This window comes from Silene latifolia, chromosome Y, assembly GCF_048544455.1.
Source record: "Silene latifolia isolate original U9 population chromosome Y, ASM4854445v1, whole genome shotgun sequence".
NCBI lineage: Eukaryota > Viridiplantae > Streptophyta > Magnoliopsida > Caryophyllales > Caryophyllaceae > Silene > Silene latifolia.
The window spans coordinates 365,196,118-365,220,079 of NC_133538.1; the positions used below are offsets into that span (position 1 = coordinate 365,196,118).

General features: G+C 41.5%; 1 protein-coding gene and 1 long non-coding RNA gene across 4 annotated transcripts; both read left to right on the plus strand.

Moving 5' to 3' along the window:
* Nucleotides 1-587: 587 nt before the first annotated feature.
* Nucleotides 588-19,169, plus strand: LOC141631779 (uncharacterized). Its single transcript, XM_074444402.1, has 3 exons — nucleotides 588-1,773; nucleotides 18,295-18,905; nucleotides 19,035-19,169. Exons 1-3 carry the CDS (start codon nucleotides 588-590, stop codon nucleotides 19,167-19,169), a joined length of 1,932 nt encoding a protein of 643 aa, XP_074300503.1.
* Nucleotides 19,170-19,206: 37 nt separating this feature from the next.
* Nucleotides 19,207-23,689, plus strand: LOC141633935 (uncharacterized). 3 transcript variants are annotated; one of them, XR_012538706.1, is made up of 5 exons: nucleotides 19,368-19,662; nucleotides 20,282-20,361; nucleotides 22,733-22,816; nucleotides 22,898-22,997; nucleotides 23,491-23,689. It is a non-coding gene; the product is annotated as an uncharacterized LOC141633935 (long non-coding RNA). The 3 variants fall into 3 exon arrangements; XR_012538704.1 differs by lacking the exon at nucleotides 23,491-23,689 and having other exon boundaries at nucleotides 19,207-19,662; nucleotides 22,898-23,390; XR_012538705.1 differs by lacking the exon at nucleotides 23,491-23,689 and having other exon boundaries at nucleotides 22,730-22,816; nucleotides 22,898-23,390.
* The last annotated feature ends 273 nt before the right edge of the window (nucleotides 23,690-23,962 follow it).

Genomic DNA, 23,962 nt, shown 5'->3' on the forward strand with positions numbered 1-23,962 from the left:
ATAACATCTAAAGAAAGGCAGGAAGCTTTGACGTATTATTTTTATTATTATTTTATTTACTTCCCCAAAAAATCAACTATTATTCAACTTTTTATTCCCTTCTTTATTCCCAAATCCCAAAACTCCCCTTCAATCTTATTGTTTCCTATTTTCTTACCCAGTTACCCAGCCCCAATATTTTTCAATTCTCATCAATCTCCATTGTTGATCTGTTATTGACGCTCAAGCCTTACTCTATTTTGAGGTAACTATGTATTTAATTTTTATATTACATATTGTTGTATTACAATTAATTTTGTTTGCCAATTTCTATTAATTTTAACTTTTGATACTTATACTTAATCCTTCATCTACTTTATACGAATTAGGCTTTACACTTATGCTTGAAGTAGACAAGTAGTGTAGGAATGTTTGTATTAATTGTTTTATGTTTAGGATTCACTCATGCTAGTTCTTAAAAATTAGGTTTTGGAATCCCTAAATTCAGAAAATTAAATCAAATCAACCTTTTTCTTATAATTTATAAGTAAATAATTAAATTAAATAGTTTTAATGTGGTGCTTTGTCTATTTGATTATATTTTCAAAATGAAAAGAATTAACACCACTCCTATTACGAGTTTTTTTGCGAAAAAACAACGTAATGAACCCGCCCAAACTCAATCTAATTCAAGGCCATTTGTAGACATTCCGGAAACAACTAATGAAGAGACGACAAATTCTGGTATTCCTGATCTTGAAACTAATATTGAAGAGGATAGTGAAATTGAAATGGAAAGTAATTCAAGTTCTACTATAGAACCAATTATAGGTAGATTAACTGAATTTGATATTGCTTCTCTTCCAAAAGATCCTGGGTTAAGGAGAAAGTTGACTGATTTTCACATTAACGATCGTGATATAATAAGAAGGGAGTATATTCGAAGAGGTTCTTGTCAACCTCGTGGCTATAAATTTCCTAAAACAAAACGTAATTTCGTCTCTTCATGGTTTGACAAGTTTAAACCTTGGCTGGAGTATAGTATCGAAAAGGATGGGGCATATTGTTTTGTATGTTATTTATTCAAGAGTGACACTTCATCTGAAAGGGAAACCTTTGTAAGTGGGGGGTTTAGAACTTGGGGTAAACCCAAAGCACTAGATAAACATGTTGGTAATCACAAGAGTGCTCATAATAATGCCATGAAGAATTTTGATGCTTTTAATAGACAAAAGTCGTCTATTGCTTGTTGCTTTGAAAACTTTACAAATGAAGTTAAAAGTGATTATCGTATTCGATTAGAAGCTTCGATTCAAGCAATGAGGTACATTTGTCTACAAGGTTTGGCCTCTCGTGGTCATGATGAAAGCGAGAAATCATTAAACCGAGGCAATTTTCTTGAACTTGTGAAGTTATTAGCAAAATGTGATGACAATGCGGCAAGAGTTATTTTGCAAAATTCACCCGGAAATTGTATACTTACCTCTCATCCAATTCATAAAGATATTATTACTGCTTTTGCTCAAGAGACTACCAAAAAGATAATGGAAGAGTTGAATGGTGGGTTTTTTGGCATTCTTGCTGACGAGTCAGCTGATATGTCGGATAAAGAACAAATGGCTCTTTGTATACGGTATGTTGATAAAATGGGAGGAGTAAAAGAAAGATTTTTAGGTATTGTACATGTAGATGAGATGACCTCAGTGACCCTTAAAGTTGCCATTGATACATTACTTCTTGAGCACTCTCTTACTCTTTCTAGTGTTCGAGGTCAAGGTTATGATGGTGCTAGCTGTAACACCCCCATACTCCAAGTGCCTTACCAGGACCACTCAGGTATGAAGACATTACCATCTCGGTTACCCGAGGCAATGATAATCAAACAACAATAAAGAAACAACGTTTATTATAAATAGTTTAACGAATAGTTACAATCCATGAAACCAACTAAAAGTACGATACATTATTCTCAAACGATGTCTAATCAAATGTAAATAAACTAAGGCTACAAATGAAGACTCCTATCATCATGTCGTGGCATCCCAGCTATCCCAGGACTCATCTCAATACCTGCTCAATATCTGCTCACCATCCCCGAATGGATCACCGCAGTTTACAAAACAACACCGGGTCGACTAATCACACAATCAATATAGATAACAATAATAAGATAAACAGACAAACAACTGGCACACACACACACACACACACCAACTCCCATCATCTCAATATCTTGACCGTCCACCGGACCACCCGCTGGGGACCGCAGCCGTTCCCACCTAAGCCCCGCTCATCATACGAGCGATAACCCTGTCCCATTAATGTGCACATCCCCTTCCGTGGCGGGTTCCACGAAGGGCGAAACTAGGGCGTGAAGTCACTCCCGCAAGTGACCCCACTCAGCCGAGAACGCATCTCGAGAACCATCAACAGCAATCACAACCACAAACACAGTACAATCATTATATCAAACAACCAAATACAAAGACATCACCAATATCCCATTATGGGACTAATACGAGTAGGAAATCCTACCGAAAGCACAACAAGCAGACGTATCTACAAAGTATCAAAACGCCTCTTCTACGAACCCTCCTCCTATCACATAACACATAGAGACTACACATCACATACTACACACAAAAACCCCCAATCCCTAAATTAGGGTTTAACCAATCTTAACAAAACATTATAAAAATTGTATTAAAAGCTTACCCTCGACGCAAGGAACTCAACGACGCGAACTACGACAAGAACTCGACCGTCTCGAACTCCGGAATTGCTAAGAATGCGATTAGGAAGATGAATCGGTCGCTTTCTCTCTTAAACAGGGTTTTAGGTTTTGTAAAAGTGATTTAAAACAATGACGATTATGTTTAAATACCTTAATCGCATAATTAACAAAACCCGAGAAAACTCCCCGTAAACCGGACACTCGATCGAGTACCCAAGGTACTCGATCGAGTACCCCTTACTCGATCGAGTACCCCAGCTACTCGATCGAGTACCCAACAGTCGAAACTATTTTATTTCGCAACTTACCCTTACTGATCGAGTAAGGGCTACTCGATAGAGTACCCCAAGACTTATAAATACGGAGTATTACAGTCTTCCCTCCTTAAAAGGAACTTCGTCCCCGAAGTTCAAACCACTACTAAACAAAGGTACTCCCCTAACATTCCCGACTCAGCAACCGGACATAAAACATGATACTAACCCAACTTATCCCGACAAACCTCCCGACACAACATATAAAAGGTGTATAAAACTCTTAAAAACTCTCGCGATCATCTCCAACCCCCCTAAAAGAAACAAGGTTACGTCCCCGTAACCATACATACCTGATCAAAGAGGAAAGGGTAACGCTCTTTCATAGCTTCCTCTGGCTCCCATGTAGCTTCCTCGGTCTCGTGGTTAGACCAAAGGATATTAAGCAAAACTGTCTCACCACTCCTAGTCTTTCTAACCTTTCGGTCTAGAATCTGCTTAGGCACCTCAAGGTATGATAAAGACTCATCTAGCTCTAAGCTCTCTGCCTCCAACACATGTGACGGGTCACTCACATACTTCCGCAGCTGCGATACATGAAACACATTATGCACTCTCTCCAACGCAGCTGGTAAAGCCAAACGATAAGCAACTTCCCCAACTCGCTCTAAGATCTCATAAGGCCCTATAAACTTCTGACTTAGCTTGCCTTTCTTCCCAAATCTCATAACTCCACGCATCGGAGACACTTTCAGAAGAACCTTGTCCCCAACTTGAAACTCTATGTCCCGACGATGAAGATCTGCATAACTCTTTTGTCGATCCTGGGCTGCTCGCATCCGTTCCCTGATCATCTTAATCTGTTCCACCATCTCATGCACCATCTCTGGTCCTAAAACCACTGCCTCAACACTATCGTCCCAACAGATTGGACTCCTACATCTCCTCCCATACAAGGCCTCAAACGATGCCATACCAATACTGGTGTGATAGTTGTTGTTGTAAGAAAACTCTATCAAGTCCAACCTCTGCTCCCAGCTACCACCAAAATCCATCACACAAGCTCGCAACATATCCTCAAGAGTCTTGATTGTTCTCTCGCCTACCTACTCTGTCGCAGATGAAATGTCGTACTCATCTTCAAAGTCGTTCCCAACGATTCCCGCAACTCCTTCCAAAACCTTGTCTGTCCGGACACTATGTCCTTAGGGACTCCATGTAACTTAAGCACGTTCTTTCGATAGGCCATAGCCAATTGTGCCTTAGTCCATGTATCTTTCATTGAACAAAGTGAGTGACTTGGTCGACGATCCACTATCACCCAAATCATGTTGTTACCTTGTTGACTCTTAGGCAAACCCACAATGAAATCCATGGAAATGGATTCCCACTTCCACTCAGGCACCTCTAAAGACCGAATCTTACCTTGTGGTCTTCTCTGTTCCCCTTTAACTCTCCGGCATGTCAAACAACGGGACACAAACTCACTGTCTCTTTCTTCATCCCAGGCCACCAAAACGCTTTTCTTCAAATCCTTGTATAGCTTGTCTCCACCGATGAATCAATATGATGTGCAATGCGCTTCGTCATGATCGTCTTTTTCAACTCCTCATCATTAGGAACACACCACCTACCATCAAACCTCAAACTACCATCTCGTATGAATAGAAAACCGGACACTGTCCCTTTCTACCCCACTCTCCACTCCACTATCTTAGGATCCAAAGCCCGCTTATCCCGAATATCATCATAAAACTCCGGATGTATCGTCATATCACCCATGGCATCTCCTTTCGCATCATATGTATCCCAAAGCTCGCTACCTCATCCTCACCTCATCAAAGATAGAGTTGTACACAAGGAATGTACACTCTTCCTACTCAAAGCATCAACAACAACATTGGCCTTCCCTTCATGGTAGATGATTTCCATGTCGTAATCGCCAATCAACTCCATCCACCTCCTCTGTCTCATGTTCAACTCCTTCTGCGTGAAGATGTACTTAAGACTCTTGTGATCCGAAAATACCTTAAAGATTGCTCCATAAAGGTAATGTCTCCAAATCTTGAGAGCAAACACCACCGCACCCAACTCCGCATCATGAGTAGAGTAGTTCTCCTCATAAGGCTTCAACGCCTAGAAGCATAGGCAATCACCTTACCATTCTCGCATTAACACACATCCCAACCCATTCTTCGAGGCATCTCGTATAACCTCGAAATTCTCGCTCCTTTCAGTAATGCGAGGACAAGAGCTGTGGTCAAACGCTCCTTTAATGTTTGGAACGCCGTCTCACAACTCTCATCCCAACGAAACCTGTTCTCTTTCCTCATCAACGCTGTCATCGGTCTAGCTATCTTGGAGAAATCTTTCACGAACCGTCTGTAGTATCCAGCTAAACCCAAGAAACTCCTAACCTCAAGAACATTCTTCTGTGCTTCCCACTTTGTCACCGCCTCAATCTTCGCCGGATCCACAAATGACTACTCCATCTTTAGAGATTAAATGACCCAGAAAAGCAACTTTCTCTAACCAGAACTCACACTTGGACAGCTTAGCATACAACTCATGATCCCTCAAAGTCTACAACACGATCCTCAGATGCTCCTCATGCTCCTCCTTAGTCTTAGAGTAGACTAAGATATCATCGATAAACACTACTACAAACTGGTCCAAGAACTGTCTGAAGATTCTATTCATCAAATCCATAAACACTGCCGGCGCATTAGACAACCCAAACGGCATCACCACATACTCATAATGGCCATACCTTGACGTGAAAGTCGTCTTTGGTATGTCCACCTCTCTAATCTTCACCGATGGTACCCCGACCTCAAATCAATCTTAGAAAAGATCGTTGCACCGCTCAACCGATCAAACAGGTCATCTATCCTTGGCAAAGGATACTTGTTCTTTATCGTCACACGTTCACTCCACCTCCTCGTAATCTATGCATAGCCTCAAACTCCCATCTTTCTTCTTTACGAAAAGAACTCGGTGCTCCCCAAGGCGATACACTTGGTCTAATGTATCCCTTCTCTATCAAATCATCCAACTGCTTCCTAAGTTCCTCCATCTCCTTAGAACCCATACGGTACGGTGCCTTAGAGATTGGCCCCGTCCCTGGCTTCAACTCAACGGTGAAGTCTATCTCCCTCTTCGGTGGCAACCCCGAATCTCCTCCGAAAAACATCTCGCAAACTCTCCCACCACCGTATCTCATCAATCGTCGGACTCTCTATCCGGTCATCTCTCACATGGCACAAGATCAAAGGACATCCCTTCCTCATATAAGACTTCAAGGTGACAGCTACAATCAACTTAACTTTGGGTTTGACTAGAAACCCACGATAAGACACACTAACACCCTTAGGACCTCGTAAGGACACTTTCTTTTGATGACAGTCTATCTTAGCTTTATACTTTCCTAACCAATCCATCCCAACTATCATCTCAAAACCGTTAAAAGGAAACTCTAGCAAGTCCACAAGGAAATCGACTTGCCCAACTATCAAAGATACATCTCTAAACAACCTCCCACACGATACAGACTCACCCGAAGGTATGAAAACTTGCTCACTAACAGACTCATATACTCTCAAACCCAACTCGTTTTACATGACTCAAGACACAAACGATCGAGAAGCCCCGAATCAAACAAAACAAACGTAGGAATACCATTAACAAGGAATGTACCGGTGATAACGTGCGCATCTTCCTCACCGCCTTCTTCTCCATCATGAATAACTTGCCATCGGTCTTCCGCCCACCTCCCCGGACAAGATCGGGTGATGCGGTCGGCTTAGCACCCGACCCTTGATTTTTGTTGTTGTTCGTCGGTGTCTTTCGATAAGAATTACCGCCGTTGCGGTTGCCTTCACTCTGTAACTCGACTTCCCCGGTTTGGCCATGATCCGGTCACGGTCCGTTGCTCGCGAAGCTCGTGCTTCTGTCTCGAAAGATCCTGCACTCGTGCACTCATGTCTCTTGTGGCCTACGCCACCACAACCAAAGCAGTCACTCCCCAACTATTACTCACACTCCCACGGCCACGCCCAAAGGAAGCCCCAAAGATCAACCCCGACCTGAAGAAAACCCCTTTGACTGATTGTGGTTGCCTTTCTTGTAATTAGATTGGCCACCACCCTCGCTCTCGACTTCCTCTTCTCCCCACCGACCTCTCCCCGAGCCATCTCCACCAGCCTCTCCGCTCTCCCGGCCCTCTCATAGGCTTCCTTAACATCGCAAGGATCCCCACGGGTAACTTATCCATAATCTTGGTAGTCAACCCTCTCTCAAACCTCAATGCCAGGTTCTCCTCACTCAAACCCATATCCTCAAGATACCGGACTTCTCATTGAACTCGTCTCGTAGTACTCGCCACGCTCATCTCTCGGGCGTCATCTTAAACTTATCAAACTCTTCCTCAACTTACTCCTCACATGCTCCGCATTTAACTCCTTCCTCACAACCCTACGAAACTCCTCCCAAGGTATAGCAGGTAAGCCCTGGTTGGTGTATATCTCCTTAGCACTCACCTTCACCGAATCCCACCACTTGCCTCGCCGCCTCCCTCGTATAGAACGCGCTTGTTCCACTCTCATCTCATCATGACAATGAACCAAGTCTAAGATGTTCTCCATCTCTCTCAACCAACTATCAAGCAGATTAGGCTCCCCAACTCCCTTGTACTCTTTCGGGTTAAACCTCGCAATATAGAGGCCGATTTTAGAATGATCAACCTCCTTCTCCTTACTCTTATCCTTGTCCTCATTCACTCTCTTCGGGTCTCAAGAAGAGCATCCTGGTGCTCTAACATCTTAACGATGTCATCCACGGTCATAAGCTCAGCTCTCGCGTACAAAGCGTTTCTCTTGGGCGGCATCTTGAAGCTATATAAGAAAGGGGTAAACATAAACACGCGTACTAAACCTCAAAACATGAAAACACGATGCCCAGAACCCACTCGATCGAGTTCCCAAACACACTCGATCGAGTAACGGGCTACTCGATCGAGTGCCCCACGTACTCGATCGAGTACCCAAACTCCGCAACCAAACAGACCTTCCGATCTCTTTTTCTACTCGATCGAGTATCTAGGCTACTCGATCGAGTGATTTTCTACTCGATCGAGTACCCCTAGTTACTCGATCGAGTGCCCCAAAACTCGATTCTGACTCAAAATCGCTTAAAAACCCACCCGATCGAGTCAGCCCCACTCGATCGAGTAACCCAAATTCGTAAGAGCTACCCGCATATTACGTCATATGCTAACATGCTAACTTTATAAATCACATATTATATCATAACAATCATGCTATTAATTGCCACGTTGTAAAACATTCAACATGCTACCATTTCATCAACAGTTTCTATATACATCATCACTTTTCTTTCACCTCTCAACTTCCAATTCGAACATCCATCAATCAACACATTCCATCACATTTGTAAACAAATTAACCAAACACACATACGACTCGACAAACACTTCCCCCATGTGACCGGTTCAAAGTTGTAGGGCGACCCCCGCGACTTTAGGACGTCTCCCAAGCCTTTGCACTAGCTCCTACAACTTTTACCCCGGGTTCATTTTAATTGACTCCCTATGTTCATTAAGTTCATTGGTTACGGTTTCGAATCGCCGCTCGATACCATTTGTAACACCCCCATACTCCAAGTGCCTTACCAGACCACTCGTATGAAGACATTACCATCTCGGTTACCCGAGGCAATGATAATCAAACAACAATAAAGAAACAACGTTTATTATAAATAGTTTAACGAATAGTTACAATCCATGAAACCAACTAAAAGTACGATACATTATTCTCAAACGATGTCTAACTGAAATGTAAATAAACTAAGGCTACAAATGAAGACTCCTATCATCATGTCGTGGCATCCCACCTATCCCAAAGACTCATCTCAATACCTGCTCAATATCCGCTCACCATCCCCGAATGGATCACCGCAGTTTACAAAACAACACCGGGTCGATCTAATCACACAATCAATATAGATAACAATAATAAGATAAACAGACAAATGAATCACACACACACACACACACACACCACCAACTCCCATCATCTCAATACCGACCGTCCACCGACTACCGCCAGCTGGGGGACCGCACTGCTCCCACCTAAGCCCCGCTCATCATACGAGCGATAACCCCGTCCCATTAATGTGCACATCCCCTTCCGTGGCGGGTTCCACGAAGGGCGAAACTAGGCGTGAAGTCACTCCCGCAAGTGACCCCACTCAACCGAGAACGCATCTCGAGAACCATCAACAACGATCACAACCACAAACACAAGACAATCATTATATCAAACAACCAAATACAAGACATCAACAATATCCCATTATGGGACTAATACCGAGTAGAAATCCTACCGAAAGCACAACAAGCGCATTTCGGTATCTACAAAAGTATCAAAACGCCTCTTCTACGAACCCTCCTCCTATCACATAACACATAGAGACTACACATCACATACTACACACAAAACCCCCAATCCCTAAATTAGGGTTTAACCAATCTTAACAAAACATTATAAAAATTGTATTAAAAGCTTACCCTCGACGCAAGGAACTCAACGACGCGAACTACGACAAGAACTCGACCGTCCGAACTCCGGAATTGCTAAGAATGCGATTAGGAAGATGAATCGGCGCTTTCTCTCTTAAACAGGTTTTAGGTTTTGTAAAAGTGATTTAAAACAATGACGATTATGTTTAAATACCTTAATCGCATAATTAACAAAACCCGAGAAAACTCCCCGTAAAACCGGACACTCGATCGAGTACCCAAGGTACTCGATCGAGTACCCCCTTACTCGATCGAGTACCCCAGCTACTCGATCGAGTACCCATGTAACACCCCCATACTCCAAGTGCCTTACCAGGACCACTCAGGTATGAAGACATCACCATCTCGGTCGCCCGAGGTATGATAATCAAATAGACAAAACAGAAACAACGTTTATTATAAATAGTTTAACGAATAGTTACAATCCATGAAACCAACTAAAAGCGCAGTACATTATTCTCAAACGACTGTCTAACTTAAATGTAAATAAACTAAGGCTACAGCGGAAGACTCCTATCATCCTGTCGTGGCATCCTAGCAAATATCCCAAGATTTTCATCTCAATACCGCTCAATATCCGCTCACCATCCCCCGAATGGATCACCGCAGTTTACAAAACAACACCGGCCGCATTAATCACACAATCAATATAGATAACAATAATTAGATAAACAGATAAATGAATCACACACACACACACACCACCACCAACTCCCATCATCTCAATACCGACCGTCCACGGACTACCGCCAGGGGGGACCGCAGCCGCTCCCACCTAAGCCCCGCTCATCGTACGAGCGATAACCCTGTCCCATTAATGTGCACATTCCCTTCCGTGGCGGGTTCCACGAAGGGCGAAACTAGGGCGTGAAGTCACTCCCGCAAGTGACCCCACTCAGCCGAGAACGCATCTCGAGAACCATCAACAGCAACCACAACCACAAACACAATACAATCATCATATCAAACAACTAACTACAAAGACATCACCAATATCCCATTATGGGACTAATACCGAGTAGAAATCCTACCTGAAAGCACAACAAGGCATTTATATCTACAAACAGTGATCAAAACGCCTTTTCTACGAATCCTCCTCCTATCATATAACACATATAGGCTATACATCACATACTACGCACAAAAACCCCCAATCCCTAAATTAGGGTTTAACCAAACTTAGCAAAACATTATAAAAATTATATTAAAAGCTTACCCTCGACGCAGGAACTCAACGATACGAACTACGACACGAATCGACCGTCCAACTCCGGAATTGCTAAGAATGCGATTAGGAAGATGAATCGTCGCTTTCTCTCTTAAACAGGGTTTTAGGTTTTGTAAAAGTGATTTAAAACAATGACGATTATGTTTAAATACCTTAATCGCATAATTAACAAAACCCGAGAAAACTCCCCGAAAAACCGGACACTCGATCGAGTACCCCAGCTACTCGATCGAGTACCCAACAGGTCAGAAACTATTTTATTTCGCAACTTGCCCTTACTTGACAGAGTAAGGGCTACTCGATAGAGTACCCCAAGACTTATAAATACGGAGTATTACGCCTTCCTCCTTAAAAGGAACTTCGTCCCCGGGTTCAAACCACTACCAAACAAAGGTACTCCCCTAACATTCCCGACTCAAAGAACCGAACAAAAAACATGATACTAACCCAACTTATCCCGACAAACATCCCGACACAACATATGAAAGGTGTACAAAACTCGTAAAACTGCTCGCGATCATCTCCTACCCCCCTAAAAGAAACAAGGTTACGTCCTCGTAACCATACATACCTGATCAAAGAGGAAAGGGTAACGCTCTTTCATGATATCCTCTGCCTCCCATGTAGCTTCCTCGGTCTCGTGGTTAGACCAAAGGATCTTAAGCAAAACTGCTCACCACTCCTCGGTCTTTCTAACCTTTCGGTCTAGAATCTGCTTAGGCACCTCAAGATATGATAAGGACTCATATAGCTCTAAGCTCTCTCGCTCTAACACATGTGACGGGTCACTCACATACTTCCAGCACTGCGATACATGAAACACATTATGCACTCTTCTAACGCACTGGTAAAGCCGCACGATAAACAACTTCCCCTACTCGCTCTAAGATCTCATAAGGCCCTATAAACTTCTGACTTAGCTTGCCTTTCTTCCCAAATCTCATAACGCCACGCATAGGAGACACTTTCAAAAGAACCTTGTCCCCAACTTGAAACTCTATGTCCCGACGATGAAGATCTGCATAACTCTTTTTGTCGATCCTGGGCTGCTCTCATCACGCTTCCGATCATCTTAATCTGCTCCACCATCTCATGCACCATCTCTGATCCTAAAACCATCGCTTAGCACTGCGTCCCAACAGATTGACTCCTACATCTCCTCCCATACAAAGCCTCAAACGGTGCCATACCAATACCGGTGTGATAGCTGTTGTTGTAAGAAAACTCTATCAAGTCCAACCTCTGCTCCCACCTACCACCAAAATCCATCACACAAGCTCGCAACATATCCTCAAGTGTCTTGATTGTTCTCTCAGCCGCCCTGTCTGCAGGATGAAAAGCTGTACTCATCTTCAAAGTTGTTCCCAACGATTCCCGCAACTCTTTCCAAAACCTCGATATAAACCTCGCATCTCCGTTTACACTATGTCCTTAGGGACTCCATGTAACTTAAGCACGTTCTTTCGATAGGCCATAGCCAATTGTGCCTTAGTCCATGTATCTTTCATTGGAACAAAGTGAGATGACTTGGTCGACGATCCACTATCACCCAAATCATGTTGTTACCTTGTTGACTCTTAGGCAAACCCACAATGAAATCCATGGAAATGGATTCCCACTTCCACTCAGGCACCTCTAAAGACCGAATCTTACCTTGTGGTCTTCTCTGCTCCCTTTAACTCTCTCGGCATGTTAAACAACGGACACAAACTCACTGTCTCTTTCTTCATCCTGTGCCACCAAAACGTTTTCTTCAAATCCTTGTATAGCTTGTCTCCACCGATGAATCAAATATGGTGTGCAATGCGCCTCTGTCATGATCGTCTTTTTCAACTCCTCATCATTAGGAACACACCACCTACCATCAAACCTCAAACTACCATCTCAGTATGAATAGAAAACCGGACACCGTCCCTTTCTCTACTCTAGCTCTCCACTCAACTATCTTAGGATCCAAAGCCTCGCTTATCCCGAATGTCATCATAAAACTCCGGATGTACTTGTCATATCACCCATGGCATCTCCTTTCGCATCATATGTATCCCAAAACTCGCTACCTCATCCTCACCTCATCAAAGATAAAGTCGTACACAAGGAATGTACACTCTTCCTACTCAAAGCATCAGCAACAACATTGGCCTTTCCTTCATGGTAGATAATTTCCATGTCATAATCGCCAATCAACTCCATCCACCTCCTCTCTCATGTTCAACTCCTTCTCGCGTGAAGATGTACTTGAAACTCTTGTGATCGTAAAAATACCTTAAAGATTGCTCCATAAAGATAATGTCTCCAAATCTTGAGAGCAAACACCACCGCACCCAACTCCAGATCATGAGTAGGGTAGTTCTCCTCATAAGGCTTCAACCGCCTAGAAGCATAGGCAATCACTTTACCATTCTGCATCAACACACATCCCAGCCCATTCTTCGAGGCATCCGTATAAACCTCGAAATTCTCGCTCCCTTCAGGTAATGCGAGGACAGGAGCTGTGGTCAAACGCTCCTTTAATGTTTGGAACGCCGTCTCACAACTCTCATCCCAACGAAACCCGTTCTCTTTCCTCATCAACGCTGTCATCGGTCTAGCTATCTTGGAGAAATCTTTCACGAACCGTCTGTAGTATCCAGCTAAACCCAAGAAACTCCTAACCTCAAAGAACATTCTTCTGCTTCCCACTTTGTCACTCGCCTCAATCTTCGCGGATCCACAAACTTACCCCATCTTTAGATTACATGCCCTTAAAAGCAACTTTCTAAACTAACTCACACTTGGACAATTTAGCATACAACTCATGATCCCTCAAAGTCTGCAACACGATCCTCGGATGCTCCTCATGCTCCTCCTTAGTCTTAGAGTAGACTAAGATGTCATCGATAAACACCACCACAAACGGTCCAAGAACTGTCAAGATTCTATTCATCAAATCCATAAACACCGCCAGTGCATTAGACAACCCAAACGGCATCACCACATACTCATAATGACCATACCTTGACGTGAAAGTCGTCTTTGGTATGTCCACCTCTCTAATCTTCACCGGTGGTACCCCCGACCTCAAATCAATCTTAGAAAAGATTGTTGCGCCGCTCAACTGATCAAACAGGTCATCTAACCTTGGCAAAGGATACTTGTTCTTTATCGTCACACGGTTCACTCCCCCCGTAATCTATGCATAGCCTCAAACTCCCATCTTTCTTCTTCACGAAAAGAACCGGTGCTCCCCAAGGCGATACACTTGGTCTAATGTATCCCTTCTCTATCAAATCATCCAACCGCTTCCTAAGTTCCTCCATCTCCTTAGGACCCATACGGTACGGTGCCTTAGAGATTGGCCCCGTCCCCGGCTTCAACTCTACGGTGAAATCTATCTCTCTCTTCGGTGGCAACCCCTTTAATCTCCTCCGAAAAACATCTCGCAAACTCTCCCACCACTGGTATCTCATCAACCGTCGGACTCTCTATCCGGTCATCTCTCACATGGCGCAAGATCAACGGACATCCCTTCCTCAGATAAGACTTCAAGGTGACAGCTGCAATCAACTTAACTTTGGGTTTGACTAGAAACCCACGATAAGACACACTAACACCCTTTGGACCTCGTAAGGACACTTTCTTTTGATGACAGTCTATCTTAGCTTTATACTTTCCTAACCAATCCATCCCAAGTATCATCTCAAAACCGTTAAAAGGAAACTCTAGCAAGTCTACAGGGAAATCGACTTGCCTAACTATCAAAGATACATCTCTAAACAACCTCCCACACGATACAGACTCACCCGAAGGTATGAAAACTTGCTCACTAACAGACTCATATACCCTCAAACCCAACTGTTTTACATGACTCGAAGACACAAACGACTGAGAAGCCCCCGAATCAAACAAAACAAACGTAGGAATACCATTAACAAGGAATGTACCGGTGATAACGTGCGCATCATCCTCACCGCTTCTTCTCCATCATGAACAACTTGCCATCGGTCTTCCGCCCACCTCCTGGACAAGATCGGGCCGATGCGGTCCGCTTAGCACCCGACCCTTGATTGTTGTTGTTGTTCGCTTGTCTTCGATAAGAATTACCGCCGTTGCGGTTGCCTCCTCTCTCGTAACTCGACTTCCCCCGGTTTGGCCATGATCCAGCCGGTCATTTGCTCGCGAAGCTCGTGCGTGTGTCTCTCGAAGATCCTGCACTCGTGCACTCATGTCTCTTGTGGCCTACACCACCACAACCAAAGCAGTCACTCCCCAACCGTTACTCACACTCCCACGGCCACGCCCAAAGGAAGCCCAAAGATCGAACCCCGACCTTAAGAAAACCCCTTAGACTGATTGTGGTTGCCTTTCTTGTAATTAGATTGGCCACCACCCTCGCTCTCGGACTTCCTCTTCTCACCACCAGACCTCTCCCCGAGCCATCTCCACCACCTCTCGGCTCTTTCCACCCTCTCATAAGCTTCCTTAACATCGGTAAGGATTCCCACGGGTAACTTATCCATAATCGTGGTAGTCAACCCTCTCTCAAACCTCAATGCCAGGTTCTCCTCACTCAAACCCATATCCTCAAAGATACCGGACTTCTCATTTAACTGTCACGTAGTACTCGGCTACCGACATCTCGGCGGTCATCTTAAACTTATCAAACTCTTCCCTCAACTTACTCCTCACATGCTCCGGCACGAACTCCTTCCTCACAGCCCTACGAAACTCCTCCCAAGGTATAGCGGGTAAGCCTTGGTTGGTGTATATCTCCTTAGCACTCACCTTCACCGAATCCCACCACTTGCCTCGCTGCTCCCTCGGATAGAACGCACTGTTCCACCTCATCTCATCAGGACAATGAACCAAATCTAAGATGTTCTCCATCTCTCTCAGCCAACTATCAAGCAGATTAGGTTCCCCAACCCCCTTGTACTCTTTCGGGTTAAACCTCGCAATATAGAGGCTGATTTTAGAATGATCAACCTCCTTCTCCTTACTCTTATCCTTGTCCTCATTCACTCTCTTCAGGGTCTCGAAGAAGAGCATCCTGGTGCTCTAACATCTTAACGATGTCATCCGTGGTCATAAGCTCTGCTCTCGCGTACAAAGCGTTTCTCTTGGGCGGCATCTTGAAGCTATATAAGAAAGGGGTAAACATAAACACACGTACTCAAACCTCAAAACACGGAAACACGATGCCCGAACCCACTCGATCGAGTTCCCAAACACACTCGATCGAGTAACGGGCTACTCGATCGAGTGCCCCACGTACTCGATCGAGTACCCAAACTCCGAACCAAATGACCTTCCGATCTCTTACCTACTCGATCGAGTATCTAGGCTACTCGATCGAGTGACCCCTACTCGATCGAGTACCCCTAGTTACTCGATCGAGTGCCTCAAAACTCGATTCTGGACTCAAAATCGCCAAAAACCCACCCGATCGAGTCAGTCTCACTCGATCGAGTAACACTAATTCGTAAGAGCTACCCGCATATTACGTCGTATGCTAACATGCTAACTTTATAAATCACTTATTATATCATAACATTCATGCTATTAATTGCCACGTTGTAAAACATTCAACATGCTATCATTTCATCAACAGTTTCTATATATATATCATCACTTTCCTTTCACCTCTCAACTTCCAATTCGAACATCCATCAATCAACACATCCATCACATTTGTAAACAAGTTAACCAAACACACATACGAGTCGACAAACACTTTCCCATGTGACCGGTTCAAAGTTGTGGGGCGACCCCCGCGACTTTAGAACGTCTCCCAAGCCTTTGCACTAGCTCCTACAACTTTTACCCCTGGTTCATTTTAATTGACTCCCTATGTTCATTAAGTTCATTGGTTACAGGTTTCGGGATCGTCTCTCTGATACCATTTGTAACACCCCCATACTCCAAGTGCCTTACCAAGACCACTCGGTATGAAGACATCACCATCTCTGGCCGCCCGAGGTATGATAATCAAATAGACAAAAAGAAACAACGTTTATTATAAATAGTTTAACGAATAGTTACAATCCATGAAACCAACTAAAAGCGCAATACATTATTCTCAAACGATCGTCTAATCAAATGTAAATAAACTAAGGCTACAAATGAAGACTCCTATCATCCTGTCGTGGCATCCCGCCTATCCCAAGATCATCTCAATACTCGCTCAATATCTCGCTCACCATCCCGAATGGATCACCGCAGTTTACAAAACAACACCGGTCGATTAATCACACAATCAATATAGATAACAATAATAAGATAAACAGATACCGAATCACACACACACACACACACACACCACCAACTCCCATCATCTCAATATCGACCGTCCACCGGACCACCGCCAGTGGGGACCGCAGCCGTTCCCACCTAAGCCCCGCTCATCGTACGAGCGATAACCCCGTCCCATTAATGTGCACATCCCCTTCCGTGGCGGGTTCCACGAAGGGCGAAACTAGGCGTGAAGTCACTCCCGCAAGTGACCCCACTCGCCAAGAACGCATCTCGAGAACCATCAACAAAGATCACAACCACAAACACAATACAATCATCATATCAAACAACTAACTACAAAGACATCACCAATATCCCATTATGGGACTAATACCGAGTAGAAATCCTACCGGAAAGCACAACAAGGCATTTTATCTACAAATGTATCAAAACGCCTCTTCTACGAATCCTCCTCCTATTATATAACACATATAGGCTATACATCACATACTACGCACAAAAACCCCCAATCCCTAAATTAGGGTTTAACCAAACTTAGCAAAACATTATAAAAATTATATTAAAAGCTTACCCTCGACGCAGGGGAACTCAACGATACGAACTACGACACGAATCGACCGTCCGAACTCCGGAATTGCTAAGAATGCGATTAGGAAGATGAATCGGCGCTTTCTCTCTAAACAGGGTTTTAGGTTTTGTAAAAGTGATTTAAAACAATGACGATTATGTTTAAATACCTTAATCGCATAATTAACAAAACCCGAGAAAACTCCCCGTAAAACCGGACACTCGATCGAGTACCCAAGGTACTCGATCGAGTACCCCCTTACTCGATCGAGTACCCCAGCTACTCGATCGAGTACCCAACAGGTCAGAAACTATTTTATTTCGCAACTTGCCCTTACTCGACAGAGTAAGGGCTACTCGATAGAGTACCCCAAGACTTATAAATACGGAGTATTACAACCCAACAGGTCAGAACCTATTTTATTTCGCAACTTACCCTTACTCGACAGAGTAAGGGCTACTCGATAGAGTACCCCAAGACTTATAAATACGGAGTATTACACTAGCAATATGCGTGGCTCAATTAATGGCCTTAAAACCTTAATCATAAAAGAGTCTCCATGTGCCTATTATGTCCACTGTTTTGCCCATCAACTTCAATTAACTCTTGTTGCGGTGGTAAAGAAAAATGTTGATTGTAGTGTGCTTCTTGATTCACTTTCCATTTTATTAAATGTACTTGGAGGATCCTCTAAACGTAAAGACATTCTTCGTGAGAAACAAGCTGAACATGTTCTAAAAGCATTACAAATGGGAGAACTTATCTCTGGAAGTGGGTTAAATCAAGAGAAAGGCTTGAGTAGGCCCAGTGATACTCGTTGGGGATCTCACTTTAAAACTATTTTGAGTGTGTTTGATCTATTTTCCACCATTATTGATGTTCTTGATGCTATTGGAGAATTTTGTGATGGTATCGAGCTTGTAAAGGTGGAGAAGTTAGCATATACTATGCAAACATTTGATTATGTCTTTATTGGACTATTGATGATCGCTATTCTTGGGATTACTAATACGTTGAGTTTAGCTTTACAAAAGAGGGAGCAAAATATCGTGAATGTTGTGGCTCTTATCGGTGTGACAAAAAGAAATTTGCAGAAGATTAGAGATGATGGGTGGGAAAATCATATGGAGAAGGTTACGTCATTTTGTCTGAAACATGAAATTCCCGTTCCTTCCATGAGTGACAAGTATGTCGTTCCGGGAAGGCACAAGCGTGGTAGGACAGAATTGGATAATCTTCGTCATTTTCGGGTTGACTTGTTTTTAAGCTTGATTGATCAAGTTTTGCACGAAATTGATAGCCGATTTGATGAGGTTAGTAAAGAATTACTGATATGTATGTCTTGCTTCAATCCTAGTGATTAATTTTCTTCCTTTGACATTAGCAAGTTGGTTGAACTTGCTAAATTCTATCCTAGTGAATTTTCAAGTGCTGACTTGAAGCACTTTGAATATCAACTTGGAAATTTCTATGAAGATGTAACTCATGATGATAGATTTTGGAATTTAAAGAGTCTAAATGAGCTTTCCATGATGCTTGTTGAAACGAAGAAAGATTTGGTACACTCAAAGGTGTAGTTGTACTTACTTCTTAAACTCATCTTGATTCTACCTGTGGCGACGGCAAGTGTGGAAAGAGCGTTTTCGGCGATGACCTATATAAAAAATAAAGTTCGTAATAGCATGGGAGATGCTTTGTTGAATAATAATTTAGTTACTTTTATCGAAAGGGATTTATTTTGTAAGGTGACCGACGATGAGATTGTAAACAATTTTCAGAATATGAGAACTCCTCGATTACGATTAGAATAGATTAATATTACTGTTAAGTTTGTAATTTGAAATTCTAAAACTTATATTGTTATTTTGTGATACAATTGCTTTTTCGATTATACTCTATTTTTTTCCGCTACCCCACCTTTTGAAACCTGGCTCCGCCCCTGTTCATCTCCGGCCAGTTTATTTAACGGCACCGGTGAAATCTGAGTATTTAACGTCGTTGATGACTCTCTCTATTATCTATGTTTTGTTACCATTAATGGCGAATCCGTTACGGTCGGTTACCTATCCGGTAATTCCCTTGCTTCTTTTTATTAATTCCTTTTAGGTGATGCGCAATTATTTTTTTAAATAACCCTAGCATAATGATCTTTGAAACTCTAGGATGGTGGCAACTTTTTTTAGTGATGTTTTCTATTGTTCAAGTTTTCGTACTATAAGGTTTCGTATGATTGTGAATTGTGATTTAAGGTGGAATTTAAAGACCCTTAGTTTAACTGTTATGGAAACTTTTATCGGAAAAGTTAGGGGATCTTTGATTGATTTGTAATCATCAAATTACAACCTGTTTGAACCCAAATTGATGATGGTAGTGAAGAGCTGTGAGTTTTGATCGGGTGTTTGATTTTGAGGAGCAGACCCGTGCAGTAAACATTATACTCCCTCCGTCCCAATCATTTGTTTGTCTTTGATTAAAATCCCTCACAAAGAATTAAAAAAGGCAAACAAATGATTGGGACAAGGGTATAACATTATTCTGATTAATTCTTTTGTTATCTTAGTCATTCTTTGCTCCGTTTATACTCCTCTTCTATACTCCACTACTCATTCATAGATAATGATATTTTCACAATCTTAATATCTTATAATAATCATTTTGACATTTTGTTACATTTTGTTTCACCTTGCAGAAATAGCTATATGATAGACATGCAAGTATTTTCGAAAAGTTAGCTACCGTGAATAGCGTTCTCCGATGGATGAATCAGAAGTAAGTTAGTTACTCCATGTTACTCTACATATTGTTTGTATAGTTGTTGCTACTATCAGTTACCTGACTCCTTAACAGACAGGGTAAACCTTCATCATTGTTTTTATACTCTTTAGGCAATTTTGGTATATCTCACATTGATAGTCTCATTACTTATTTTCATGCCTTTCCGTCTCACATTAGCTCGCTTCACCATTATTGTGTACCTGATTAGTTATATCTTCTCTTCAACTTTTGGTATTTGTGCTACTTGGAGTCATCCCTATCCTGCTCAGTCTACATTTTCCATCGGATAATGGTAATAATAATCATTTTTCAAGGTTATTTTCGTCTTTTGCCCTTCCCTCTTCTCTGTCTTAAAGAGTTGTTTTAATTATTGATTAAACATGTAGGCTATGGAGTTTGTTTTTCATAGACACTGAAATTTTCACGAACTTGCATCAAACACATTTACATGATGATCAAGAGGTATGAAATGTTTAAATTGCTAGCTTGAAAACAAGGTTGTTAACTGTTAAGTACTCCGTATCAACCATAGAGTTCAAGTTGGGATAGTCACCCTATGTTTAATTCACTGTACAAGTTGGGATAGTGCACCGACCACATGTGGACTCCCCATCATATATCAGTAGTCTGTCTCACCCTCCCTGTTTTTACTCAATTGAGTTGTCATAATGGATGCTGGATGCTAGAGGCGATACCATCAGCCTATCTCTTTGTTTTCGTTCCTTCACAATTGTTTGAGAAATGGTATTGTTCTCTTTCTTATCAATTTTAATTTAGATTTTAGTACAAAAATACTATTAATTGGAGTTAATAAGAAAACAAGGAGTTTAGATAGTAATTTGGGCAATCAACTGCTCTAAAATATTGGCCAATTAAATTGATTATAATTCCGACACCTTATTGCCAATGTACTTTTTTTTTTAGGCCCAACAAGGAAGTCGTAATTGTCAAATTTGATGCCTTTGATGTCAATCAACATATCCTGATTTAAAACTTATTTTGTAGGATACTAGGATGTTAGTTTGATAATTTTTGTTATAAATTTGAGAGGATGGAGCATTTACTATGGCCTTGATGGTTTAATTATCTAACATATTGTTGTTGCCGCTGGAACTTAATGGAAGTTCTAGGATCGGGAAGTTTACTATAGTCATCTGAATTTGCTACTTACAACTACCACTCTCCTATTTTATTGAGTGAGTCTATTTTATTGAGTGAGTCTATAAAAAAAACAAGTTATGTTAAAAGTCAATTATTTATCCCACATAACAACTATTTTGGCTTGGTTATCATTAATCATTAATACTATTAAAGAAAAGGCCACTATACCCATATTTGTTTTGCTGGCGTGTCAAGCTATCGTCAATTCTCCGTATAAAATACACATCTACATACGTAATAGTGTACGACTAATGCATAACTTCTTTTAAAACTGGTGATAACGACGTCATCTTAATATGCATACAATTGGTAGCATAATACAAAAGATATAGTATATAGGATTTTTTTTTTTTTTTTTTTTTTTTTGGTGACAAGGGGTTTAATCCCCCCGGGCCCAGGCAATCCAGCGTCACCACCTGGACCATGTAAACCACCCCAATTGGGGCCGCCGAGATAACCGTATGCATTGCTCATCCGTGGGTTCGAACACGGGACCTCGCAATTCTTGCCTTTGCAAGCTTTGAGGTTACCCAAGTCTACCACTAGACTGCAAGCACTTGGTTGTATATAGGATTTTGAGTGGTGGTTATAAGAGGTAAATGTTGTCTCTTCAAAACTTGCATAATTAGCTTAGCTGACGCATATGCAGGTATCTTCTGAAAAGCTAATTCTAAACTATTTTGTATTTCACTTTACTTTGTTGAGTATTCGCATAAAATAAGCTTCACAGAAAGGAAGCAAGGGTACATATATGATTTGTTTGTCGTTAAGAATCTTGAGTCTATAAGAAATATGAAACACAATCTTCTAATTGATGCTAAGAGCTATCCACTTCAATTCCTACTGTCTCATTTAAACGTTGATTTTCATATGAGCCGGTCTCACAAAGCTTATTGTGAGACCTCTCACATGATTAGTAGTTAGTACTCTTTTAATTATGTTTTTCTTTTTAATTTTTGTTAATTTGTAGCGTACTGTAAGTTACGCCTCATATTATCTTGATGTTAGACAGTTTCAAAAGAGACTTGCTCCTATTGAAATGTATTCGGTGATTCTGCATGTAGAACTACAGAAATGGTCCACTCTACAAAGAGTCTGTTTTTGCTTGAATTAAAGTGATACCAAGGCCCTAGGATACCTTTTGTTTCAATTCTGAGGTTTTTGTCAATTGATTATATTATGTGTGCGCATGAATTTGAAGCAGGCACTCCAAATTTAAGCAGATCGTTTAAATTGATTAGTGAAAGAAGCGAGATATAAGGAACCGACTTTGAAGTGAATTGATAATGTAGGTATAAATTAATCAATTTCACTTTTAATGGAATAAATATTGTTAAAAACTTTTTGATGGTCTGTGTTTATTTTGAAGGGTGCGGATAGATATATGTAAGGGTCAAAGATTCCGGAAGGACATTGAAGTAAATGGATCAGATCAGCATGAATTTGATATCATAAAAGCAACTATATGGGTAAGTATTTTAGCATATCAGATTTTAAAGTAAGATATCAACGTTCAAAGTTGACGTGCCTAAGGACTGAGGTAATGAAAAAATAGTGGTCATTCCATCAACAACAGAGTAAAAAGATAGGTTGTGGTGGTTATGATGATAAAGTGGCAAGAATATATGGATAGTGCTCAGTCTTTGACAAAAACTACGGTGGCAAAGGAAGTAATGGTGGTGGCGATTATTGATGGGGCCGATGTGTCAGATGGATACGACTAGAATTTCATAATTTAATTATTAGGTTTAGTGAATCTATCATTTGAACTTTGAAGTATTTTTGTTTATTTTGAGAAAGGATAATAAATATCTACTAAAACTTCTTCCAAAACACGAATACATTTGAGTGTATTTGGGTCTTACTAAGTTGTGTTTTTTGTTACAGCGATATGTTATTGAGCTGGTAGTTTAACTTTGAACTTATACCCATAACACAAAAGTTATTTTTTATGTAAAATAGGTCAATATTGTTGGTTGTTGATGTGGATGACTAGATTGACTGGAATTTTATTCAATTGTTACCACATTCGGATTTGTGCTATAGCGCATAAGATAGAGGCGATTTGCAAGACATTAGATTATTAGTCATTCAGTCTCATGTTTCTATTTACTATTTTTATTCTTTGTGCGAGTATTTTAATTGTAAGTTAATGAATGTGATGGAGGGAATAATATTTGTTCATTTATTGTAGATGTTCATGATTTACCATGAGTAAATCCTTTTTGAATTTAGGTAATTTAGTGTGTTGCATACTTGCATATAATATATGTGCGCATAGTCTCTTTATATATTAAAATCCTTATCTAAGGAACCCATATCATCACAAGAACCCTATAGTAATTTGGTGGTATAAGTTTATACTAGAGCTGATCAAGTGTGGGCCGACCCGTTTGGCCCAGCCCGTCACCCGCTAAAATAATGCGAACTTGAC